Source organism: Monodelphis domestica, chromosome 2, assembly GCF_027887165.1.
Source record: "Monodelphis domestica isolate mMonDom1 chromosome 2, mMonDom1.pri, whole genome shotgun sequence".
Taxonomy (NCBI): domain Eukaryota; kingdom Metazoa; phylum Chordata; class Mammalia; order Didelphimorphia; family Didelphidae; genus Monodelphis; species Monodelphis domestica.
In genome coordinates, this window is record NC_077228.1 from 374,115,752 (window position 1) to 374,140,287 (window position 24,536).

The following is a 24,536-nucleotide window of genomic DNA, read 5'->3' on the forward strand; positions in this document are numbered from 1 at the left end:
GTGAGCCTTTGTCTCTAGGAGGATAGTGGTGCCTTTGACATTAACAGAGAGGTTTGGAAGATGTGAGAGAGAGCTTTTGACTGTGTGGCAGGGACAACACAAAATGGTTTTGAACGTTTTGAGTTTGAAATACCTATGGAGCCACCAGTTTGAGATGACCAAAAGGCCATGTCTGATTGTATCAGACCAAAGCTAGATATACAAATCTAGGAATCAACCACAGAGAGATCACAGTTGAATCCACAGGGGTTAATTGGATCAGCAAGGGAGATGGTATAGAGGGAAAAGAGAAGAGAACCCAGAATTTTCTGGTCTTTCTCTGTCACATAAGTCTTCTTGCACTGACAATTCATTTTACCTCTAGACTTCTTACACTATGAGAGGCCTCGGCAAGGCCTCTGATTGGCTAGTTCCTCCCAGAACTTCCATTTTAAGGACAATGATTGGGTCAACTATATTTTCATTCTTCTCCAGATTCCACTCCCAATACTCTGGACATTCTCTATCATCTCCTCCCCAAACCCAACTCCAGACCTTTTTCTTTCAATCCTCTTTACAGTTTCTTTTTATGTATTGTCTTCCCCCTTTAGAATGTAAGCTCCTTGAGAACAGAGGCAGTCTTTCTTTCAGCTTGTATTTGTATTCCCAGTTCTTAGTCCAGTGATGGTGAATCTTTTAGAGATTGAGTGCCTGGCCCTGCCTCTCCCATCCCTCACCTTAGACCAAGGGAAGACCGCTTCTGGGAAGAGGGGTGGGTGATGAAAGGCAAGTGGAGAAGGGGAGGAGAATGGCCTGAGTTTTCAGCTCTCCTCCAGCTATGTGCCATGCTGTGAGCTATGCTCCCTTCAAACCTAGCTCCTCTCCAATCCCATCATGGGAATCACATTCACCACAGACTGAACAGGCTGCCATCTTTACCATACCCTCACACAGTATGTGAGCCCCTTAACAGTGCCTTAGCCACACAAGGGAGGGAGGAAGCACAGCCATTGGGCTGTTGGGCAGAGGAACAGGGGAAGTGAGGAATGTCCTCAGGTGCATGGGGAGGGGGAGGGGAAAAGCTCCTCACTGAGTCCCTCTGGTTCTCTAGCACCTAACTAGGGGGGTGAAAGGGCAGTGTGCATGCCCACAGAAAGTGCTCTGTATGCCATCTTTGGCACCCATGCCATAGGTTTGCCATCACTATCTTATCCCAATGTCTGGCTCATAGTGAGACTTATTACATGCTTTCTTAAAATGACTTTAACAAGTTTTGGAAAACAACCAAGGTTAGTGGGCATGTCTTGGATGAAGATCAGCAAAAGAAACTGAGAAGGAATAGTCAGAATTAGGAGAAGCATCAGGAGAGAGATCACTGCTGACTTTATCTAGCGTCTGGATGCAATGTTTGCTACTAGAATGAGTTAAGGAGAGTTGGTCACTATTGAGTTGTGTGAGTTACTGGAGAAAATTTCTTGGGTACATAGGGAATATGTAACTCTGAAAAGAAGCTTGAACACATGAATTTAAGTAGATGAAGAGCAAGAAGGAAGCTACCCCTAGAAAGAAAGCTTTTTCTCTCTTTATAAAAATACAAATATATCAGGAATGCAAGGATGGTTCAATATTAGGGAAATTATCCACATAATTGACCATACAACAAGGAACCAGCAAACCAAAAATAATCACATGATTATCTCAATAGATGCAGAAAAAACCTTTGACAAAATACAACATTCAATCCTATTGAAATTACTAGAAAGTATAGGAATAGAAGGGCTTTTCCTAAAAATAATAAACAGTATATATCTAAAACCATCAGCAAATATCATCTGCAATGGGGATAAACTAGAAGTCTTCCAAATAAGATCAAGAGTGAAACAAGGATGCCCATTATTACCTCTATTATTTAACATTGTACTAGAAACACTGGCATTAGCCATTAGAGAAGAAAAAGAAATTGAAGGTATTAAAATACGCAATGAGGAGACCAGGCTAGCACTCTTTGCAGATGATATGATGGTCTACTTAAAGAATCCTAGAGAATCAACTAAAAAACTAGTCAAAATAATCAACAACATTAGCAAAGTTGCAGGATACAAAATAAACCCACATAAGTCATCAGCATTTATATATATCTCCAACACATCTTAGCATCAAGATTTAGAAAGAGAAATTCCATTTAAAATCACCCTAGACAATATAAAATACTTAGGAATCTATCTGCCAAGACAAACACAGGAACTATATTCCTCACAATTAAAACTAGAACTAAATAATTGGGAAAAAAATAATTGCTCATGGGTAGGACAAGCTAACATAATAAAAATGATAATCCTACCCATACTAATTTACTTATTTAGTGCTGTACCCATTGAACTACCAAAAAACTTTTTTTACTGAATTAGAAAAAAAATAACAAAGTTCATTTGGAAGAACAAAAGATCAAGGATATCCTGGGAAATAATGAAAAAATGTGAAGGAAGGGGGCCTAACAGTACCAGATCTCAAACTATACTATGAAGCAGTGGTCATCAAAACACTATGGTATTGGCTAAGAGACAGAAAAGAGGATCAGTGGAATAGACTTTGGGTAAATGACCTCAGCAAGACAGCCTATGATAACCCCAAAGATCCCAGCTTTTGGAACAAAAATCCACTATTTATAAAAACTGCTGGGAAAATTGGAAGACAGTATGGGAGAGATTGGGTTTGGATCAACATCTCACATCCTACATGAAGATAAACTCAGAATGGGTGAATGACTTGAATATAAAGAAGGAAACTATAAGTAAATTAGGTGAACACAGAATAGTATATTTGTCAGATCTTTCGGAAAGGAAAGATTTTAAGATCAAGCAAGAGTTAGAAAAAATTACAAAATGTAAAATAAATCATTTTGATTACATTAAATTAAAAGTTTTTTTGTACAAACAAAACCAATGCAACCAAAATTAGAAGGGAAGCAAGAAATTGGGAAAAAAGCTTCATAACAAAAACCTCTGACAAAGTTATAATTACTCAAACTTATAATGAACTAAATCAATTGTACAAAAAATCAAGCCATTCCCCAATTGATAAATGGGCAAGGGACATGAATAGGCAATTTTCAGATAAGGAAATCAAAACTATTAATAAGCACATGAAAAGTATTCTAAATCTCTTATAATTAGAGTTGCAAATCACAAGAATTCTGAGGTACTACCTCCCACCTAGCAGATTGGCTAAGATGACAGCAAAAGAAAGTAATGAATATTGGAGGGGATGTGGCAAAGTTGGGGCATTAATTTTGGAGTTGAGAATTGATCTAACCATTCTGGAGGGCAATTTGGAACTATGCTGAAAGGGTGCTAAAAGACTGTCTGCCCTTTGATTCAATAGCACTGCTAGGTTTGTACCCTAAAGAGATAATAAAGGAAAAGACTTGTACAAGAATATTCATAGCTGTTCTCTTTGTGGTGGCAAAAAATTGGAAAATGAGGGGATGCCCTTCAATTGGGGAATGGCTGAACAAATTATGGTATCTGTTGGTGATGGAATACTATTGTGCTCAAAGGAATAATGAACTGGAGGACAGGTGCCATAGTAGACAGAAAATGGAACTTGGAGTCAGGAAGATCTAGGCTCAAATCCTGCCTTACACACTTATGAGTTGTGTGACCCTGGGCAAGTCAATTAACCTGAACTTCAGGTTCCTTATCTATAAAGTAGAAAAAATACTAGTACCTCACAGAACTGTGTTGTGAGGAACAAAAGAAATATATGTAAAGTGATTTACAAATCTTAAAGTACTATGTAAATATTAATCATTATTATTGTTGTTGTTGTTGAATAAATGGTCTCTATACTAATGAAATAGCAGATCAGGACCAAAAAAAAATATTAAAGCCTTGTATTTTCATAAAATCCAAGATTTTGTTCAAGATAGATATTCAGAGAAGAAGCTTGCTAACCAACTGAATCCAGGGAATGAACCTTTTCACTACAGGAAGAACCTTGGGGTGAGGTTGATTGAACATTTTTTTGAATGTACATTCTTATGCCAAAGGGGACTGCCCCCTAATTGGCTTTTCTCAATGTGCCCAGCAAAACATTGGTTTGCTGTCTCTCTCTCTCTCCTATTTCCCCTAATCTACAACTATTGTAGTTTTCCTCTTAGAGGGTAAAATTTTGTATACACTTGCAGTTTTAGAATTTTTAGGGGTGCAGGACCCTTATGTTTAGTGATCAATTGGGGAGACTAGTCCCCCAATCATTATCAGGGGGGATTGTGAATTTTAAAATCTCCATCTTGCTTGGTGGTGCTAGAGCACCCAAATTTGTGTACACCCACACTACAGGGGTATGTGCTAGTCAATGACAAATCAGAAATAAATAAACTGCCCACATGGGCTGTCCTAAGCCAAGCTTGAGCCACTATTGGCACTTGTGAGGCACAGGAAGTGAGGTAGGGAACAGCCTCCGGAATTCGTTCACTTCCTGTGGACAGGGCTAGGTGCCAGTTGGTGCTAGGAGCTTGAGCAGGGAGGAGGCTCACAGACAGCTTTCCTTCAGATCGGTCACATGAGTCAAGGATTGATTCTCTTCTCTGCCTTGGCCTTCGGGCCTAAACTCCCTCTGGCTCTGACAGAAGGTTGAGTTAACCTTTTTCCCTTTCCTCCTCTCTCCTCTTCCTCGCCTTTTTCTTACTCCCGTTGTGATTAAACCACCATAAACTCCATTCTGACTTGAGTGTTTCATTTTAGGAGTTTCATAGGTAAATTCCTTGGCGACCATAAATTAATATTATAACATCTTTAAAGGTGATTTTCACTATAACAGCCTCTGAGAAGTCAAAACATGTCACAAATCCCACACAGTAGAGTTCTTCTGCACCTAATTTTTAGGAGAGGCTATCAAACTTCCTTATCTGATTTCCCAGCCTACAAGATAATTAGAAGGATCAAATTAGCAGGGAGAAGATTTGAAAGATAAAAGCATACACTGACAGCAATAATTAAAATGGAAGAAAAAAAGAAAAATTATTAAAAAGTAGACAATAATTCAAAATTCCTAGTTGTGTCAGAGTATTTAACATCAGGGCAAATGGGTCCTAATGAAATCATCATATGATAACTGCAATAACTGTGCCTTGTGTTGCTCATAATGATATTCCTGAGGCATAAAGTGACAGATGATCAATGTTCTCTTATTAGTCCAGTTAGAAAGATTTCCATAAGAATAGTTATGACAATACATTTGAGGCAGCTAGATGTTATAATGAGTAAATAAGCCTTGGAGTCAAGAAGGCAGACCTAAATTCAAATGCGGCCTCAGACACAAGCTGTGTGACCCTAGGCAGAACACATAAATCTCTGTGTGCCTCAGCTTCCTCATCTGTGAAATGAGGATGATACAGCCAGTTCTCCCTTTACTGTTCAACAGACTTCTACATAAAAGTGATTTTTACATAATTTGAAATTATCCACAGAGTTGTGGAAGGGAAGGAGGGCAGGAAGGGGGCTACTCCAAGAGAAATAAGGTTGGCACATGGTTTAAGGGCACAAAGAGACCATGATCACAGAAAGGAGAGCCAGAGGAGGAACACATGTTATGGCTGGAACACTGTGGGGCTGGGGGTGGGGTGGGACGGGAGGTCTAACATGGACACATACATGAGAGGACCTGAAAACCTACACCAGGGACAGACACTGGGTACCTAAACTGAGACAGAAGATGTGGGATAGAAGACTGACCTATATGTGCTGGAAAGCAACACTTTTTGAGTGAAAGGTTTCAAACATCTTAGCTGTGGAGAAAGGTTCTCTACACTTATTTTTTCACTTGGAGGATTTTGGGGTTGGGGGGGTTGGGAGGCCACATAGCACAGAATTTGTAGAATTCAAATTTATGTAAAGCAAGAAATATCTGTAATCATGCCTACCTCTTAGGATTGCTGTGAATATAAAATCAATTACTATTTGTAAAATGCTGGCAAAACCTTAAAAGTACAAGCTATATTATATATTAAGATATTATTTTATCTAGAAAACTCACTTTTCATTTATGATACTGCACAAATAGGTATTTGCACACAACTGTTTAAAGTACTCCTGAATACAAATAACTAGCATATATACATATATACACATTATATATTATATACTAACATATATTCTAAATTGAAAATAGCCTTTAAGCATGAAATAAGGAAAATTAATAACATTAAAACTGGATATAAGAAAATAACATGAATCAACTAAACTTCCAACTAATTTAACAACATAAACATATTATTTGAAAAAGAAAGAATAACATAAAACTCAGAATAGCTAATAGTTTGGTTTTATATAATTGGAAATTTGAGCCCTTTTATCACAATACTTTTTTAAATTTGGGGGAGAAAAAAGAGAAATAAATTGTTTTCTGACTCTGCAATCTTTAATTTGGAGGAAAATGAATTTCCTTTGAGAGCAGAAGAGAAAATAATATTTGACCTACTTTTTAAGTTTGTTTAAAAAAGCTTAATTAGGAAAGGATGAATAAATGTCTTCATTATTTTGTAGGCTTTTGTAATGGAAAGATTACATTATTCAAAATGTTAAAAGGTGGATAGATTTCATAACAAAGAAGGAATATAAATCTAAAATGTATATAAGAAAAAGTATGTACTTGTAATTACTAGCACTAGCTAGTAACTTTTATATATAATTCCAGATGGAAAACCACTTCACTATTACGGGTTTATATGTTGAGTTCAGAATATCCGTTTTGTTTAAATCCAGGTAAATCACCCACAGGATTTTAATTTCATAGAATATTCTCTCAAATTCTCTTAACCAGTTGGCAGTCCGATGGAGCCTGTCAGGACCTCTTCTCTGCATATTTCAACGTGCATCACACAATGCATATTATTACAAAGGAAATCAATTGTATTGAAGTAATTATAAAATATTTTTTATAATAAGCTTAACGACACCAAATTATAAACTCCTGCACTAAACAAAAATTGAGATATAGATTTAATAGAAACACTAGCTACTCCTACACCCCACCCCCACCCCCCCTTTACAAGAGAAAATCAATGGTTCGAATAGTGTTTTTTCTTACCTGGACACATTTCAAAATAGATTGACTTTTCTCTCTTACATCTTTAAAGGGACACCGCTTGGAAAGCATGAGCAGACGAGCAAGGATTTTATTGAACTCATCCCAAGAGGCAGCATTTAAAAGCTGTTCCGATGAACGATAAGGTGTCTCTTTCACAGAACGAAGAAACTCAGCTTTCCTAAAGATTGCTTGTTTAATGTTTTCCAATGCTGTTTCTCTAGTAGCTGAATCTCTGCTGCACAATCCATCCCACCTAATTTCATTCTCCCCCTCGGCCATCGTGTCCTTGGACTTCTCCCTTCCCCTCACCCCCACCCCCCCTTTCAATCTTCAGTCTCCTTTTACCATTTTGCCAAAAACATCTTAAATCAGTTTTGGTCGGTGCTTAAGTAGGGGGTCAATCAAAGAATTTCAAACGTCAATTTCTGACTCGCCTTGTAGGGGCACTGGAAAAACCAGACCACGGTCGTCACAGAAACCAGTGCTTCGGGGGTCTCTACCTCTCCAAGTTCGCTCCGACAAGAGGCAGCTTCTTCGAAGGAATGTCTTTTTTTCTTGAATGGGTTACAAAATAATGGGTATGGGGCAACCACGCAGACCACTTAATATTTCACCTGGGTTTGAGGTTTTCGGAAGGAGCCAGGAAACCTCGCTCTCCGGCCTGGCGGGGTCAGCAGTCGTCCTTAGACCAGGGAGCTGTCAAATCCGTGCTCTGCCCACGAGGGTGGCCAGCGAGGAAAGCTCCCCTGTCAGTAGGGAGTTGTTGGGGTTTGGTGGTTTGTTTTTTTTTTTTCCTAAGGGGGGGGAGTATCTTCCACCACCAGCCCAATTTCTTCAAGTCCTCTCCTGACTCCGCCTTCTCCGTAGGCCCCGCCTTCTCGCAACTCCTCCCTCCTGCTCCGAGCTGGATCAGAGTGGCCCACTGGCCTAGGATGGGAAGGAGCTAGATGTGCGGGTCCCTCTGATCCCGGGCTCCTGGTTAGAATTCCGGAGAAACCGAGAAAGCCGCTACTCGGGCTAGCTGATGGGGGAGCAGCGTCCCATTGATATCTCATGTCTCTCTTCCCGAAGTGGTGCGCTGCTGGCAAGGTGGCAATTGCCCCCTCCAAATTTCCTATTCTCACCACCCTAGCTTCCCGACTAGGCCAGAGCCAAAGGCTCGCGGACCCTGGAGGCCCCTGGAGGCGCCGATCGGGCCTGGGGAGTCGAAGTTGGTGCAGGACCCGAGGCGAAAAGCCCGCCCCTTCGCCCTGCCCCATTGGCGGGGACCGGCCTAGAGGGAGGGAGTGGGGAGGGGAGTGCAAGGGGGTCCTCCGCGACGGCTCAGTCCCTCCCCTCTCTCCGCCCGGCACAAACAGGGAGCCGCCCCTACGGCGCAGCGCCGACTTCCCCGTCCTAGCGGACCAGACTCGCTGAGGCAAAGCCATAGGGGAAGGCCCCGCCCTTCCAGCAGCCTAGGACTAGACCCCCGAGCCCTCAGGGCAGCCAACTGAAACAAACTACGGCGCATGTGCCGTCTTAAAAAAAAAAAAGAGGAAGAGGAACGCATGCGTACTAAACTTCTAGATTTTTCCCGCCAGACTATTTACCCAGGCTTTTGTAGCACCTGCTGTTAAAGAGGAAAAAAAAGAAAAGCCTACTCTAAGAATTTGGCAAAGCACAGGAAAGAGCAATGTAAAAAGGGTGTGGGACTCTACGATAATTCCTAATTCTAACTGATATTCAATTTTTAAATGACTAAAGCCTTCTTAGTAGGCTTCCACGTAATGATTTATGGGAAGTGTAGTAGTACTCGTGAAGCTACGAAAAGGTTGCCTGACGCAACCGGAACTACATCCTCCAGAAGGAAGCGCGGCGTTGCCTAGGAAGCCGACTGCCTAGCGTTCCAACGGCTCTGAGGAAGAGAGGACTGGCTGGTGGTTAAGATCTAGGTGAGCTCCGTGGGTTTTCGCAGGCCTAATTTTTTAAGGGAACTGGTGGGTCGTGTGTGATCTCGGCCTTGGCGGTGTTTCTCCGTGCTCTTCTCGGGCAATGTGAATCGTGACAGCCCTGTTTGAGGGAGGTGGATGTAGGGAGAAAAAAGGGCGCAGAGTTAGGACAGCTGCGAGAACCTATCTGGCTGAGAGGGCTTGGGCCGGCGACGTTCTGAAAGCTGCACTCTCAAGGAAGGAGAAGGGAGAAAGATCGGTTCGAGTTTTACCTTTCTCCGACGTGGTTTCAGGATCTCCAGCTTACTCTAGTCGTTTTCCCCCCAGCACCTTCACTTAGGATTCTCTTGGTTACTACTGAGAGAAAAATACTTAAGGGAGATGTGAACCATATTTGTTAAATCTAATTTAAGGATCTCTAAAGAAGAAAAAAAGTTGATCTGTAGGCCGTTAGGAAATAAAAGCATTATCCCAAATGATACCTTCGGTATCGTATCCCAGAATTTAGTACAAGGGAAAATTATCTTTAAAATAAAAATCTTTATGTAAATATATACGTAAATGTTCATATCATTATACAATATATGCACTTAATACGTGCTTATAGACAGTTGAAGGGGAAACAAATTACATATGTGTCTATTTGTATTACTAATATGTGGTATTGTTACTGTAACAGTATATAAGATATATATCAATTCTCCTCTTTATTGTCAAACACTGGGATACTATAAGAGTTACTTGCATTTATATAGCACCTATTATGGGTCAAGGCCTGGCTAAGTCTTTTACGAATTTATCTTGTTTCTTCAGAAAGAGGCAAAAGACAAGCCCTGCCCTGAAGAAGCTCCCAATCTAAGTGGACAACAAGTTAAAAAAAAATCACGAAGACTGATATTTAGCATATTGCAAACCAGAAAATTTTAGGAACAATGACATTTTTACTACTAGCTAATTATTTTAGTGTATGATGTCTATAGCCAAAGCTAACCATAATTAATGACCAAAGTATCCATTTTTAAATAAAATTGTACTCGAGAATTATCACTGGTTTTTCAGTTACTCAGTTTGCTAATAAATGAAGAATAGCTTGGAGAGGGCTTTCTGAGGTAGGAAGACCTGAGGTTCCAACAGCTGATATTTATTGACTTTGTGACCCTAGGCAAGTGATTTAACCTCTCAACTCCTACTCTGACCTGCTTTCTTGGGGGAAATTTCCCCATTGAGTTCCATATAGAAAAGAACTCTATTGAGCATGCCAAACTGGATTAACATAACATAACACAACACAACACAACATAACATAACATAACATAACATAACATAACATAACATAACAAACATACAAAATCCCACAAAAAAAACAACAAATCAATCTTTGCATTTTTCCTTTTGGTTCTGCCAATCGCATTCAACATCAATTCATACAAATATCCCTATTTTTCTTTTTGTCTTCTTTATTTTAACCCTTATTTTCTATCTGTATGGATTCTAAAATAGAAGAGCAATAAGGGCTAGGCAGTTTGGGTTAGGTTTCTTGCCCAAAGTTACACAGCTGGAGTGTCAGAAGCCAGGTTTAAATCCAAGCCAGGCACTCTTCTATTGTGCTGCTTAGTTGCTCCTCTCTATGTTTCTCTAAATATATTAGTTATTTCTTACTACACAATAATTAATATTCTGTTATATACCATGATTTTTCAAACTTGCAATCAGTGAGTGTCCATTTGGTTCCAGTTCTTTAGTATCACAAAAAATTGCTATGAATATGTTGAGGGATAAGTTGGACCTTTGTGTCTCTTTGAATATCTTTCCAGGAATAATAGGATTATTTTTTAAAGTTAATTTAATTAATTTAGAATATCTTTCCATGGTTACATGATTCATGTTCTTTCTCTCCCTTCCTCCCAACCCCTTCCTTTACCCAGAGCAGTTCCACTGGGTTTTACATGTATCATTGATCAAGACCTATTTCCATACATAATAGGATATACTCAAGCAGTATAGAGTTACTTGTCTTGTTAAATTTCATTTTTGAAATCCAGAATGAATAGGCCAATTCCTAGCTCCACTTTAAGAGTATGCTAGTGTGATGTACCTGAGCCCTTTCTTTCCATATATTGGTCCTTGCCTTTTTTTTTAATCACCTTTCCTAATTTTCACTGTGTAATATAAAAACTGACTTGTCTTAATTTGCATTTCTTTTATTAATAGTAATTTGAAGAATATTTTCAAGTGATTATAGTTTGCTTTTTTTCTCTTAAAACTTGGTTCTTATTCTTCTATCACTCAGGGAATGGTTCTAGGTGTTATAGACTTATTTCAGTTTCCTATATGCTTTAGATACCAAATTTTTGTCAATATCTAATGCAAATATATTCCCAATTAAATTTCACGATTTATTCTATCCTTTTATTTTATTCATATAACACTTTAAAATTTTATATAATCAAAATTGCTTATATTGTTTTTTGTAATCTCTTATTTTCTTAAAGAATTTTCTTTACAAACTGTTATTTGTGAGTTATACTTATCTTTCTCTTTTGCATTTTTGTGGCCTTAAATAATCAAGTTGCATAACCATTTACCCTTATGCTATGTGGTAAAAGATGCCAGACTAAATCTAATTTGTCAGACTAGGGTCTCATTTTCTCAGCAGTTTTTGATGAAAAGAGAGTCCTCTAATTAATTTAAATTATTGTGTTTATTAAATACCAGACTGCTATTGTTAATTACTAATATTTAGTTTTAAGATCTTGTCTATTGATTTACTTTCTGTTTTTAACCAAACTTCGTCTCCTGTTTTATAATATTGAAATATGGTTATGCTGTGTCCCCTTCATTTACTACTTTTCTACATTATGTCCCTCGATATTTTAGACCCTTCCCTTACCTACAAATGAATTGCGTTACTGTTTTGCCTGGTTCTTCAAATTATTTTGCTTGGTAGTATTAAATATGTCATTTTTGCCCACTCACTGTAACCTTTAAAACCTTCAGATATCAATAAGCACCAATATCTCACTAGGTGCAAAGTATTGTGTCAGGTACTAAGGGAGATTTAGAAGTCATTGAGACATGTATCATCTTTGGTTCTTTAGAGTTGATTGGTCATTACATTGATCAGAGTTCTTAAGTCTTTAAAAGTTACTTGTCCTTATAGTGGTGATGTTATTTGGGTATTGCTCACTACTCTAATTCATGTAAGTCTTCCAAGGTTTCTCTGAAAGAGAAAGGCAAAGGGCACAAGCATTTGTTGTGGGTACTTGTGCTAGGTGCTTTACAAAGATTATCTTATTTGATTTCCAAAATAACCTTGAGGGGTATACACTATTATTATCCCTCTTTTACAGTTGAGAAAATTGAAACACATAGAAATTAAGTGGCTTGTCCAGGATCACAAAATAAGTGTCTAAGGCCAGATTTGAATTCTGGTCTGTCTGACTCCAGGCCTGGTTCTCTATGTACTATGCCACCTAAATACCTCTACCCACCATCTCTTTCATCATGTCTTGGGACATAATACTATTCCATTTCATTTGTATATCATTTATTCAGCCATTCCCTAACTGTTGTGTACCCCCTTAGTTTCCAATTCTTTGCAACCTCAAACAGAGATTCTATAAATATTTTTGTTCATATGTGTCCTTTTCCCCTTTCTTTGATCTCTTTGAGATATAGGCCCCATAGTGGTATCATTAGGTCAGAGGGTATACAATTAAATGATTTTTGGGGGGATATAGGTCCAAATTACTTTCCACAATGGTTAGACCAGTTTAGGGTTCTACTAATATATTACATCAATGTTTCTTTTTCCTCATAGGCCAATCAACACTTGTCATTTTCTTTTCTTGTCAACTTTACCAATCTAATGGATGAGAGTTTGAACTTCAAAGTTGCTTTTAATTTGTATTTCTCTAAAAGCTATTTAAAGCATTTTCTAATAATGAATTTATTTCCTTGAAAACTGCCTTTTCGTGTCTTATATCAATTGGGAAATAGCTTTTATTTTTATAAAATTGAATCAATTTCTTATATATCTTGGAAATCATATTGTTTTCTACAAAATTTGTTGCTGCAAAGATTTTTTTTTCCCCTCGGTTAGCTTAACCTTCTAATTTTTAAAATCATACCTGCCCACTTCCTCTAACACTCTAGGAATTCAACATGTATCAGACTACTCTTTGAAATGGATCAGGATTTAAAATGTCATTTCTCTTTTTTTTAATAACATTGTGTGAAATTAATATAAAAATGTAACCTGCATATGCACATTAAATCAGGATGCCAGCAAGTCATGTGATTAAAGGGCTGAAGGGACTCCTGGAGTCCTGACTAATGGAAGAGGCTGGTGGAAATCTCCACAAGCCCAGTGACATGTCTGGAAGTCAGGCTCAAGTGTCAGAGTGCCTAATCAGAGAACCCTAGTAAGTGTGATGTCATTAGCCTTATAAAGAGAGGGAGGTCTGAACAGTAGCAGATTTTTTTTTTTAGTTAGGGTCACTTGGTGATTTTTCTTTTGCACTCTCTCTAACTTTTACTAATTTTTAAGTACACCGAATTTTTGACTACTTGTAATCTTTAGATGTTGTAACATTCAATGCATTTCTTAAAATTGCCCAGCTATTTTAAACAAATCTGGCATCTTTATTAGCCGTGGGATCTGGGCCAATTCACTTAACCTTTGTTTAAGATTCCTCTGCTGTAAAATGGGAATTTAAATAATACTTTCCTGCCTGTGAGGATTTGAAGGATTTCAGTTATAATGAATCATGAAGATATTAAAGATGTATTCAAAAGCTGTCTCTAATGAGCAAAGTGCTCATGGACCAGACTTATGGATATGTTTCTAATATTTCACATGATTGATTGCCGAGTCCTTAAATTTGGATAGGGTTAAATTTGGTTGATCTTAAAAGGCAAACCTCTATTGTTATCTCTTGTGTGTAAGCTCACTAACAGGTTTTAGAGTCTTTTGGAATATCAAAGACCCACAAATGCATTCCTAAGATAAGACTGGTGCCAGCTTTCTGGAAAGGAGAAGAGTCCTGGCTTGGATACCTGGTGACCTTTTGTTATCATCCATCCTTTTGGCTTTGTCATTGAACTGTTAAAACTTTTGATGTATTGAGGTCAGTTAAACACTCTTACCATCAGAGCAGGACAGTCTGGACGTGCTGCTGAAGAATCCTGTGTCTCTGTGTCTCTTTTCTCTTTCTATGTCCTTACTACCTTAATCTTTAACCCTCCTACCCATATTCCCTCAGTCCCCAGCTTCCCTTTCAGGTGCTCAATCCAAGAATATCTTGTAGCTGCAGGATGGCTATAGGATCAAATGAAATAATAATTGTAAAGTGTTTAGCACAAAACCTGTCAACATAGTAAGTACATAATTAAATGCTTTTCCCTTCTCCCTATTTTAATAAATTTAAGTAAACGATTCTCAGGCCTTTTTCTAGTGTGATATGGAAATCACTTAAAAGACTGATATATATTAATTTAAGGTCGCCAAGGAATTCAGCTATGTAATTCCTAAATGAAAACTCAAGTCAGCAGTCAACCTTTTATGGAGTTTTTAATTACAAACAGGAGGAAGAAAGGTATTTGAGAGAGAGAGAGAGAGAGAGAGAGAGAGAGAGAGAGAGAGAGAGAGAGAGAGAGAGAGAGAGAGAGAGAGAGAGAGAGAGAGAAAGGAATAGGGCTTAAATACCCCCTCTGCTTAGGCTGGGCCAAAGGCCCAAGACCTTAGATAGCTGAGACAAAGAAAAGAGATCAGTCCCTATCACTCACGTGACCAAAATGGAGAAACAGTCTCAGGGGCCTCCACCTCCAGCCTCCTTCAGAGCAAGCCCTCCTCTCAGATCTCGCCAGGAGCTCTCCCTCCAGGACCTCTCTCCTCTCAGACTCCTTCAGAGCAAAACCTCTCAGAGCAAAACCTCTCCCCCTGCCCTCAGACCCCGCTATCTTTAAGGAAACCATCTAAGTCCCCTCCCCTCAGTTCTCACATCTACCAATCACTGTCGATGTCTCCCCTGTGCCAATGGTGGCTCTAGCTTAACCCAGGACCGCCCAGAGGTCTGTTTCCTTTGCACATGTCTGTTGAAGGTCATATTCTCAAATAATTAAATCTTGATCTTTGCTGCAGCCCTTCCTAAATCCTGTTACTCTGAGTAGGGTGGAGATTGTAAGCTCCAAGACCTGGTTCTGTCATTCCAAGTATCTCTATTGTATCAATTCTAAAATCAATCATGACTCAAAGAAATTCCTGTTCTATGCTTAAGCATAGGTCAAAGCCCTTTCCATTGTTTAGCAAAAGGTTTCTGTCCTAAAGTAGTTTTAAGTAGGGAGGAGGAGGATCCTCCCATGCCAAGGAGTTTCACATTCCAATAGAGTTCTTAGTATCAGTAGGAAATTTTTTCAAGTATGAAATTTCCCAATGGTGAAATTTCCAACATTCATAAGTCTAAGAAATTTTAAGGTTTACACTAGCCTCTGATCTTTTGAGTACTTTCTGCAACATCCTGTGTCTCCCATCATCATACTTCCAATACTCCTTCCTTTAAGTCCTGAGAGGAAAAAAAAATATGGAATCAAAAAGAGTAAATTGAAATGATTTTATCATATACAACTTTGATAGAAAAAAATATCTTCATCTTTCTGGTACTGCTGAGGGGAGATTTGTTTTATAATTCATTTCACAGCTAAATTTTTTGAGCATATATTAATTTTATATCTACCATTTTTATTAGATCTAAAGTTACACATTTGTATAATCTGTCAACTTGGAAAAACATAGAACCATTAAAATATCCAGAAAAACCAAGTCTTTAATTAAGATAAGAGACACATTCTTGATATTCAGCTGCCACACAGTGTCAAGCCCCCAAACTCTGGGACTCCACCCAACCTCTGGGACTCCCGGGAGTGACTCTGGGAGAAGGCACAGCTAAGGATGATTCTCCAAAGACTTAACAGAACTTGGGGGTCTTATATACCTTTTGGGGAACAGGGGGAAGTAAGATTGATTATTTCTAAATTAGCCTAAGGAAATGATGAGCTCAGGATTTGATTAATCAGACTGGGCTAATGCTTTGCCCTGATAAAAAAGTTTTTTCCAGCCTGGGGATTGACTACCTAGAGGGGTCTCTGCTTACAATGGGAGAAACTCCCAAGATTTGGTTTGCATACTAATCTTATTCAATCTGGGATCATTAAGTACCTTAGGTCTATTGCTCAGTTTGGAGTTTAGGCCAATATGGGACTTCTAAGTCAGATTCCTAAAGGACCTGCAAACTTGGGGGTTTCAAAAACCAGTTCAACCCACCTTATATTCTAAATCAGTGTTGTTAAACCTAATTAGGAACCAGGGTCACTAATCCCTAAGTAAAATATCCTTGTAGGATGCATGCATATCAATTTAAATGAAATATTGTCTGTATTTTTACTTATTTTGCTAAATATTTCCCAATTACCTTTTAATCTGGTTCTGTCAACATCTGGATGGCTTGGGGCACCATGTAGCTTTAGGTCTCATGTTTGATTCCTCTGTTCTAAATCACAAAATAAAAGGGCTAGTGCCATGATTCTTTCTCCTGTTTCCTTAGCTTTGGCAACCATTCCTTAAAGAAAATGAACTTGAAAACTAATTTTAAATAACAGTAAAGAGAATTCATTAAGGCTAAAATTGTAAAACTTTAACATTTGTTAAAAAAATTTTTGTTAAATCTCTATTTCAGCCACTTAGGAAATGAAGATTTTGTCTTTTTGCTGAAATATCTTTCTTACTTAGCCATATTTGTGTCCACGATTCTTATTTGTAAAAAAGTGCGGACTAAATCATTGTGTTGTTGGAGATTAGCCTGGCAGCATCAGTGGACAGGTATAAATTACTTCTATTTCTTGTTTTTGACAATGAAGCTTATTGACTGGAGTAAGAGCTAGAATTATACAGGATGTCTCATAAAGTTTTAGTGAAGTTTTACATATAATAACTTTTGGGTTACTCTGTATTTTTCAGGCACTGTATGCCAGCAGTAAGAAAAACTTCAATGTTGATGTGGTGGTTCTACAGATTTTCTGAAGAATCCTTCCCTACCAATGCAGACTCATTGTAGTTTTCATTTCTGTTTCTCAAGCAGTTTTCTATTTACATAATATTAAAACAAAATGCCTTCAGGATTTTTCAAGCTAATCCTTCCAAGCTCCCAAGTTAAGTTGGTGGGCCTGGCTGTATTTCATCACTTGCATTGCAAGCTTTAGGTCTATTGACAATAATGAGTAATTGGTAAGACAGGATAACCCCTTTATTGCTAGAACAAGAAATGAAGAACAAATTGTTAATAATTATTGAAAGTGTGGGAGTGTTGTTAAATGGGGGATTAAGGAGAATACATTTTCTTCAGCATTCTAATTTAAATAGGTAATGTTTATTTTTGCTATGCTTAGAGATTTTTTATTTGTTTAAAAATGAAAGCAATTTTGCTGATCATAAAGTCTCTCATGTTTGGGTAATTTTTACTTAAGGAATTTGATCACCCATGTTATGGGCAGGAAGGATACCCTTGGGGTTCAGGAAGGATACCTTTTGCAAGCATGCAAGACTCCAAACTTAGCTTAAAAACAAAAAAGAGATTTATTAATTTAGAAAGTAATGTTGATAGTGGCCAGGAGGATAGCAAGGTAGAACAGCAAGATGGAGAACAGTTCTTTGGGAGGACAGCATGAAAGGAAAGGCTGTTTCCCCAGATGACATCAGTTCTGGGGGTTTTTATACTTTTTACAACAGAGTTAGTCACTCAGGCATGAGGTGGGGTGATCAGACTAGGGTTTGCCTGGGGACATAAAGATTCCTTAGTTTTAGGGAACAAACAGATGTCTGATAGGATTGAGGTGTGGTTTGAAGGTGGATCTTTCTGTCCATCTAGAGGACAATCAAAGGAAGATAGTCATCTCAGGACCCTAGAGGGGTCATTGGGTGTTTTTAGGCTCAGAGTCAGGAGGAGGCAAAACAAGGGAGTTTCCCTGATAATAGTTTGCCTGGGTTTCTGGGGTACAGTGCCCATGTCAACCCATAATAACATATTTAATCAACTCTATTCTGCAATCAATGGAAAATTTTAAACCCTAGGGCTATTGCTTACCTGCCACCCTACATGTTTCTTAGTTATCCTGCCCCACTCTCATTTAATGTGGGTGTATTTAGAGAAATCAAAATGATTTTAATTTTAGCTTAAGCAAACAGTATTAAAAGATGTACATATATTGCTTATATTTCCAAAGCTAAATACAAATGATTTTAATATTTCCTCTAATTTTGGACAGGCTATGCTAGTGCTTCCCTTCACAGCAAAAGCAGTGGAGAGCAGAACTATATAATACCTTGCCTAACTTTTTGCAAGATTGAGAATCAAATTGATTTTTTTTTACTTAAATCTCTAGTGAAAAAGTGATTATTGTTTCTTGAGATCTTCACTAAGAGAAAATTCCTCTTTAATGTTTTAGAAGTCATTATGTTAATAGAAATTATGCACTAACTGAGCTTATTCTTTTCATCTGAACAGGAAGTTTCTATTTCTTTTATTACTACTCTTAAAATCTTGATTATAATGATGAACTAGATAAAAGGTAACTGGAAGAAATCTTGTAGGTTGAAACAATACAAATAAACTTTCCACCGAAATGTTTGAGGATTGTGGGCTATTTTAGAATATAGAAAACTCTTTATTTTCTTCCTCAGTAAAGACAAGTCTCTTCAAATGGCCTTCTTGACCATTCTCTTGGCTGTGCTAACATGGAAAAAACACAGAACTACTAAAGTAGTCAGCAAAAACCAAATCTTTAATCAGGAAAGAAAGAGGTCCAATAATCGGCCACCATCACAGAGCCAGGCCCCAAGATACTACACAAGTTGGAACCCTGGGACTCTGGGGACAGTATCTCTGAGAGGATCACCTTGCAAGATGATTCTCCGAAGAATAATAGAACTTGGGGATTTTATATACTTTCTGGAGAACTTGGTACTGTAAACCTACATTGACAGGTTGCAAGTAAGCTTGAGAAAGAGGCTGCAGGCAGCACTTGGAATAGCAGGGAGTGGTTTACTACAATGAATAGGAAAGGAAAGGGTCAACCCAAGAGCTGGACTACCTGGGAAAAAACTTTAATTCTATGAGAGAAGCTACTAAAACAAAGAAGGGTACTTGACATTTGACTATGTCCACTAGTTCCACCCAAATTGGGGTCACCAAGCTCACCAAGGTCTATTTGTTCAGTCTGATATAGGTGAGTCTGGGATTTCCCTTAGGATGCGGTTCTCAGGGGGCCAGGGCAAACTTGAAACTTGCAATAAAAACCCACAAACACACACACAAAAAAACAACTCAGTTGTCAGCTGTAATAGTAAAATATTAAGAACATCTAAAATGTAGAACATGAAAAATTGTGGGAATGTGCATTGTATATATATCTCATATTGTGAACCTTAAAAATTCTCAGACCCTATTTCATAAGATTAGGATTGTAAACCTTAAAAATTCTCAGACCCTACTTCATAAGGTTGGGTTAAGACCATTCCCCATTTTAAACAATGAAGGAACTTTGATCAGGAATGTGAGACTTCTACTTAGATCAGGAATGTGAAGACCTCTACTCCACCCCTACTTAAGCATACTTTAGGGGAAGATAAAGTTGTAAACTCTTTGCTGAACAATGAAAAGTACTTAAACCTATACTTATAATAAGGCAAAAAGTTCTTAAGCTGTGCCTATTTTTAGAACTAATACAAAAGGGTGCTAAGTACCTATAAAGGTCAGGCAACTTGTGAACTTGCAAAAGGCAAAGAGGTGAGAACTTACTCAGGTGTGAATTACTCAAAAGTTTAGACTTCTTAGGTGTGAACTAAGAATGGTTTGTCTTTTGAAAAAAAGTCTACTGTGATTGGTAGATATAAGGACTTAGGGGAGGTGACATAGGAGAAAATGCCCTTTAAATAGGAGCTCAGATTCATTCAGAGAGTCATTCAGATTGAGGATTGAGCTGGTGGAGGCAGCTGAGATGATGCTGGCCTGGTGTCACTAGAATCTTTGAAATTTCCCTTTAAAAGGAGCTCAGAAAGGGAGCTGAAGGACATTCAGATTCAGACTTTCAGATTAAGATTCAGATTCAGGATTGAGCTGGTGGAGTCTGCTGAGATGAAGCTGGCCTGGTGTCACTAGAATCCTTGCTTGGACAGATCTTGTGGTGAGTGATTAAGGACTGACTGATCTTTCTCTTAGGGCTTAGGCTTGGGTTGGCCAGGGCTGCCCTGGGCCACCCTGGGCTGGCCTTTCCTTTTCTCATTATTCCCCTTTTCTCTCTTTCTCTCCTTTTCTTTAATTCCACATTTGTATTAATTAAAATTCTCTATAAAACCCAGCTGTCTTGGGTATATTTAATAATTGGGAATTTTTTCCCTGGCGACCACCTTATATTTAATTTAAAACAAGACACTGTCTTGAAACCATATTTTCTGCGGTCACAATTTACTCATCCACTCTTTTATCTACTACAATTGATGTCTTCCACTATTTTAATTATTACTATATATATATATATATATATATATATATATATATATATATATATATATATATATAATGATGATGATGATGATGATATTGTGCCCAGCTTGTCTTTTGGAATAAGAATAACTAAACTTTTAAAAATAAGACATTTATTTGGTTGCGGAGTTCATTTGAAGGGTTAAAAAATTAGAGGCTTATTTGTGCTGAACTCTGGTGACCTTAAAAAAATCATAGAGAATGGAAGCTATGCCACACAACTACAAATAAACAAATGTCTCAATTTTGAAAAATGTTGAATTAGGTAGGCTACATTTAAGTGGGGTAGCAAAATTCTAGGTTATTAAACTTATGGTTTTTGACACTTTGAAAAATAAAGTAGTAATCACCAGATAACAATATGAATTAATATGACTAACTTATTATACAGGTGGATTAGTAATATATGATCAGTATTACTATATATAAATTTCATTAAAATTTTCAATGCATTATCTCACAAATTCTTTTGGACAAAATCCTACAAGGTGGAATTGCAGGCCAAGTGATGGCTATAGTTTGAAGTATTGAATTATCCAGGCCCAAAAAAAGACTTAATTATCATCAGCCTTGAGGCTGGTCTCAAGTACACCCCAAAGATCTGTTCTTAGCTCTCTTCAGGTAAACATTTTTTATCAGTGATTTAGATGAAGGTATGAATTTTGCAATTATGAGATTGAGTAAAATATTAGATGCCAAGTATTATATGATAGAAAGATGACTAGGCTTGTAGTAAGGAGAGATCTTAGTGCATACCCTGTTTCTGGATCCAAACTAGAGCTATGGCTTTTTTTTTTTTTAAACCCTTACCTTCCATCTTGGAATGATTCTAAGAAGAGTGGTAAGGGCTAGGCAGTGGGGGTTAAGTGACTTGCCCAGGGTCACAGCTGGGAAGTGTCTGAGGCCAGATTTAAAAACAGAACTTCCAATCTCTATAGGGTTATGATTTTGATCATATAAATTTACCTTTGCGCAGCAGTTTCCTCAACTTGTAAAATAGGCAAATGTCTCAATTTTGAAAAATATGGAATTAGGTAGATGGTACATTTAAGGTCTGTGCTTAGGGCTGTCGTCAGGATCTGATGTGATAATACATTATATATTATTTGTAAGCTTTTAAGTGCTACAGAAATGTTAGTAATTTTCATAATATCTATGATGATAAATTGAATCAAAGAAATTATTAGCAGGTTGGAATAGTAAATCAGATCTAATAATAACTAAAATTTATACAATACTTAAAGGTTCGCAAATACATTTCTGTAGCATTTTAAAGTTTACAAAGTGCTTTCCATATGCTACCTCCTTAGACTCTCACATCGTGTAAAGCAGAAAGGTACTATCATCTCCATTTTTCAAGTAAGGAAACTGAGGCTCAGAGAGGTTAAATGACTTATTCAGTGTGAACAACTAATAAATGTCCAAAGACTCAAGCTCAGGTCTTCCTGACTCTAGGTTCAGCACTGTATCTATTTGCCACTAAACTGCCTCATATGAAATTTTATAAGGATAAATTTAAAGCTTTCTACTTAAATTAAAAAAAAAAGCCAAATATATGAACACAGAGTAGAGAAAGGTATAACTGGATAGTATTTTCATTTGAGAAAGATATAGAAATTTAAGTGAACACATATTTTCAATTTAAGACAGTAGTATGATATGGAAACCAAAATAGTGTAAGTTTTATGTTAATAGAAGCATTGTGTCCAGAACAAGGAAAATATGAGTTCTACTATACACTGCCAAAATCAGACTTCATATGACATATTATGTGTCTTTCAGGATGTTTTATTGTAGGAAGACTATTTAAAGACTAAAACTCAATCAGTGGCCAACATAGGGAAGAGGCTCAAACGTACTACATCAATTTGAGAAAGGTGGCATCAAAAATGACACTTTTTATCTTTGGAAGAGGAGATAGAAGATTCATTGACCTCTTGGGGGGAGGTGGGGAAAATTATCTTACCCTTTTAGCTATTTTTCCAATAACACTGGTATATTTGCAATGATTCATCCATGCTTTTTTTTTTTAAAGGTCTGGGCTAATGTCTTTTTAAAATTAATTTATTTAGCCAATTTAGAACATTATTCCTTGGTTACAATAATCACATTATTTCCCCGTCCTGTCCTCCCCTCCACCCTACCCTTCCCGTGCAATTTCATTGGGTACTACTTGTGTCCTTGATCAGAACCTATTTCCATGTTGTTGGTGTTTGCATTAGGATGTTCATTTAGAGTCTACATCCCCAACCATATCCCCTAGACCCAGGTAATCAAGCAGTTGTTTTACTTCTGGGTTTCTACTCCCAGTTTTTCCTCTGAATGTAGAGAGTGGTTTTTCTCATCCATGCTTCTTTTATTGTGAAGATTGGATTTAGCTATTTCCTGATTGTAACAATGAAGATACTTAGTTTAACAAAATCAGGAATGTCTTGGAAACTCTTAATTTCTCCACCCTACTTAGACCATACTCTAGGGGAAGATAAAGTTGTAATCTCCTGATTGAACAATGAAGGGACTTAGTTCTCATCTTATAGTGAAGCTAGAACTTTAAGTCTATTTTTAGATCTTAATACAAAAAGGTGTTAAGTAACTATAAAGGTTAAATTAATCACAAAAAGGTCAAGTAACTCACAAAAGGTGAACTTAACAAAGAAGTGTTTAACTCTAAAGATATAATCTAATCAAAAGAAGATGAGAACTAGGAATGAGCATTTAGAGGAGGAGACACAAGGGTGAAAGGTCTCTATATTTGGCTCCCTTGCTGTCTCCGGAGATCCTTATTGGTGGTGGAGAGTTAGCTGAGAGCAGCATGCTGAGCCTTCTGGCATCTTAGCGTGGCTACAAGCTATTTGTCCAGTTCAGTGGTGAGTTTCTAGCTGAGTTTCTTCCTTTATTTTCCAACTTTATCCTCTTAGAAGCCTCTAATCTTCTTCAGAGACCTAGAGGTGGGGATTTTAGATTCCCCCTGGCATAGGCCAGGCAGGAGAAATTCTATATCCTCTTTACTCCTTAAATTTATTCCCTCTATATTAGTTAAATTACCATAAATTTCCAGACTGACTTGGATATTTTATTTGCTGACTAATTAAATCTAGATTTTAAGTCACAACCCTAAAATCATCTTTACATTATTAATATTTCATCTAGGTGCAAAACTAAGTCTGAAGATTTAATATTTTCCTTTACCATTTTTGGTATTAAGAATTATAAATAGATCCCCCTGAGCTCTCATGATTGTATGTATATAGCATGAATTTTCTCAATGTGTTTGTCAGTCTGACTGCTTTTCCCATCATTGTTCTCTTTATTGCCATTTCAACCTCCTCTATAGGTGCACCCTGGAATGTCATTTTAAAGAACAAGTGTTCTGACTCTGTTGTTATAAAAATATTTGCATATCTTTTCAGTTTTTCTGCTGCTTCTTGTCATTTTATTTTCATCTTTAAGTGCTCTCATTATGACTTTGCTTAGTTAGGTTCCTCCTTAAACTTTCTTTGAGTTAATTTTGCCATGCTTCTCTTCATATTTTGAAAAAAATACCATTCTATTATCTTTCTCAAGATTTTCTAAACCAACTAGTTTTTATTTTAAACTGGTGACCTTGGTTGCCAAATTTGTCTTCTTAACATATTAGGTGTTTGCTGCCTCAAATGCTTTTTAGGTTCTTGGTGTCATTGTGACTGCTCATTTATGTCAGTTAAACATCTTAATGAAATTATTATGTCCATATTTATTATTTTTTATCATTAGCAGTTTCTTTAAATAAGTCAAGATTGAGTTATTTCAGTTGCACATCATTTTTCTCATTTTTATTCTTTTCTTTTCTTTTCTTTTTAAACACTTACCTTCTGTCTTGGAATTAATACTGTTTTGGTTCTAAGGCAGAAGAATGGTAAGGGCTAGGCAATGGGGGTTAAGTGACTTGCCCAGGGTCACACAGCTA

At 37.4% G+C, this 24,536-nt stretch overlaps 2 protein-coding genes across 9 annotated transcripts in view; one reads left to right on the forward strand and one right to left on the reverse strand.

Annotated features, from left to right (window-relative positions):
• SESN1 (sestrin 1) overlaps window positions 1-8,595 on the reverse strand; it is a 112,540-nt gene extending 103,945 nt beyond the window's left edge. The window contains exon 1 of the mRNA XM_056818647.1: window positions 7,069-8,595. Coding sequence (XP_056674625.1) covers window positions 7,069-7,347 — 279 coding nt within the window. The 5' untranslated portion in view covers window positions 7,348-8,595. The remainder of the gene's footprint in view (window positions 1-7,068) is intronic.
• A 267-nt stretch (window positions 8,596-8,862) lies between these two features.
• Window positions 8,863-24,536, forward strand: part of CEP57L1 (centrosomal protein 57 like 1) — an 87,359-nt gene continuing 71,685 nt past the window's right edge. For all 8 annotated transcript variants that reach the window (XM_056818650.1, XM_056818653.1, XM_007484407.3 and 5 more), the window contains exon 1: window positions 8,863-8,999. The gene's annotated coding sequence lies outside the window, so the exon portion shown is untranslated. The remainder of the gene's footprint in view (window positions 9,000-24,536) is intronic.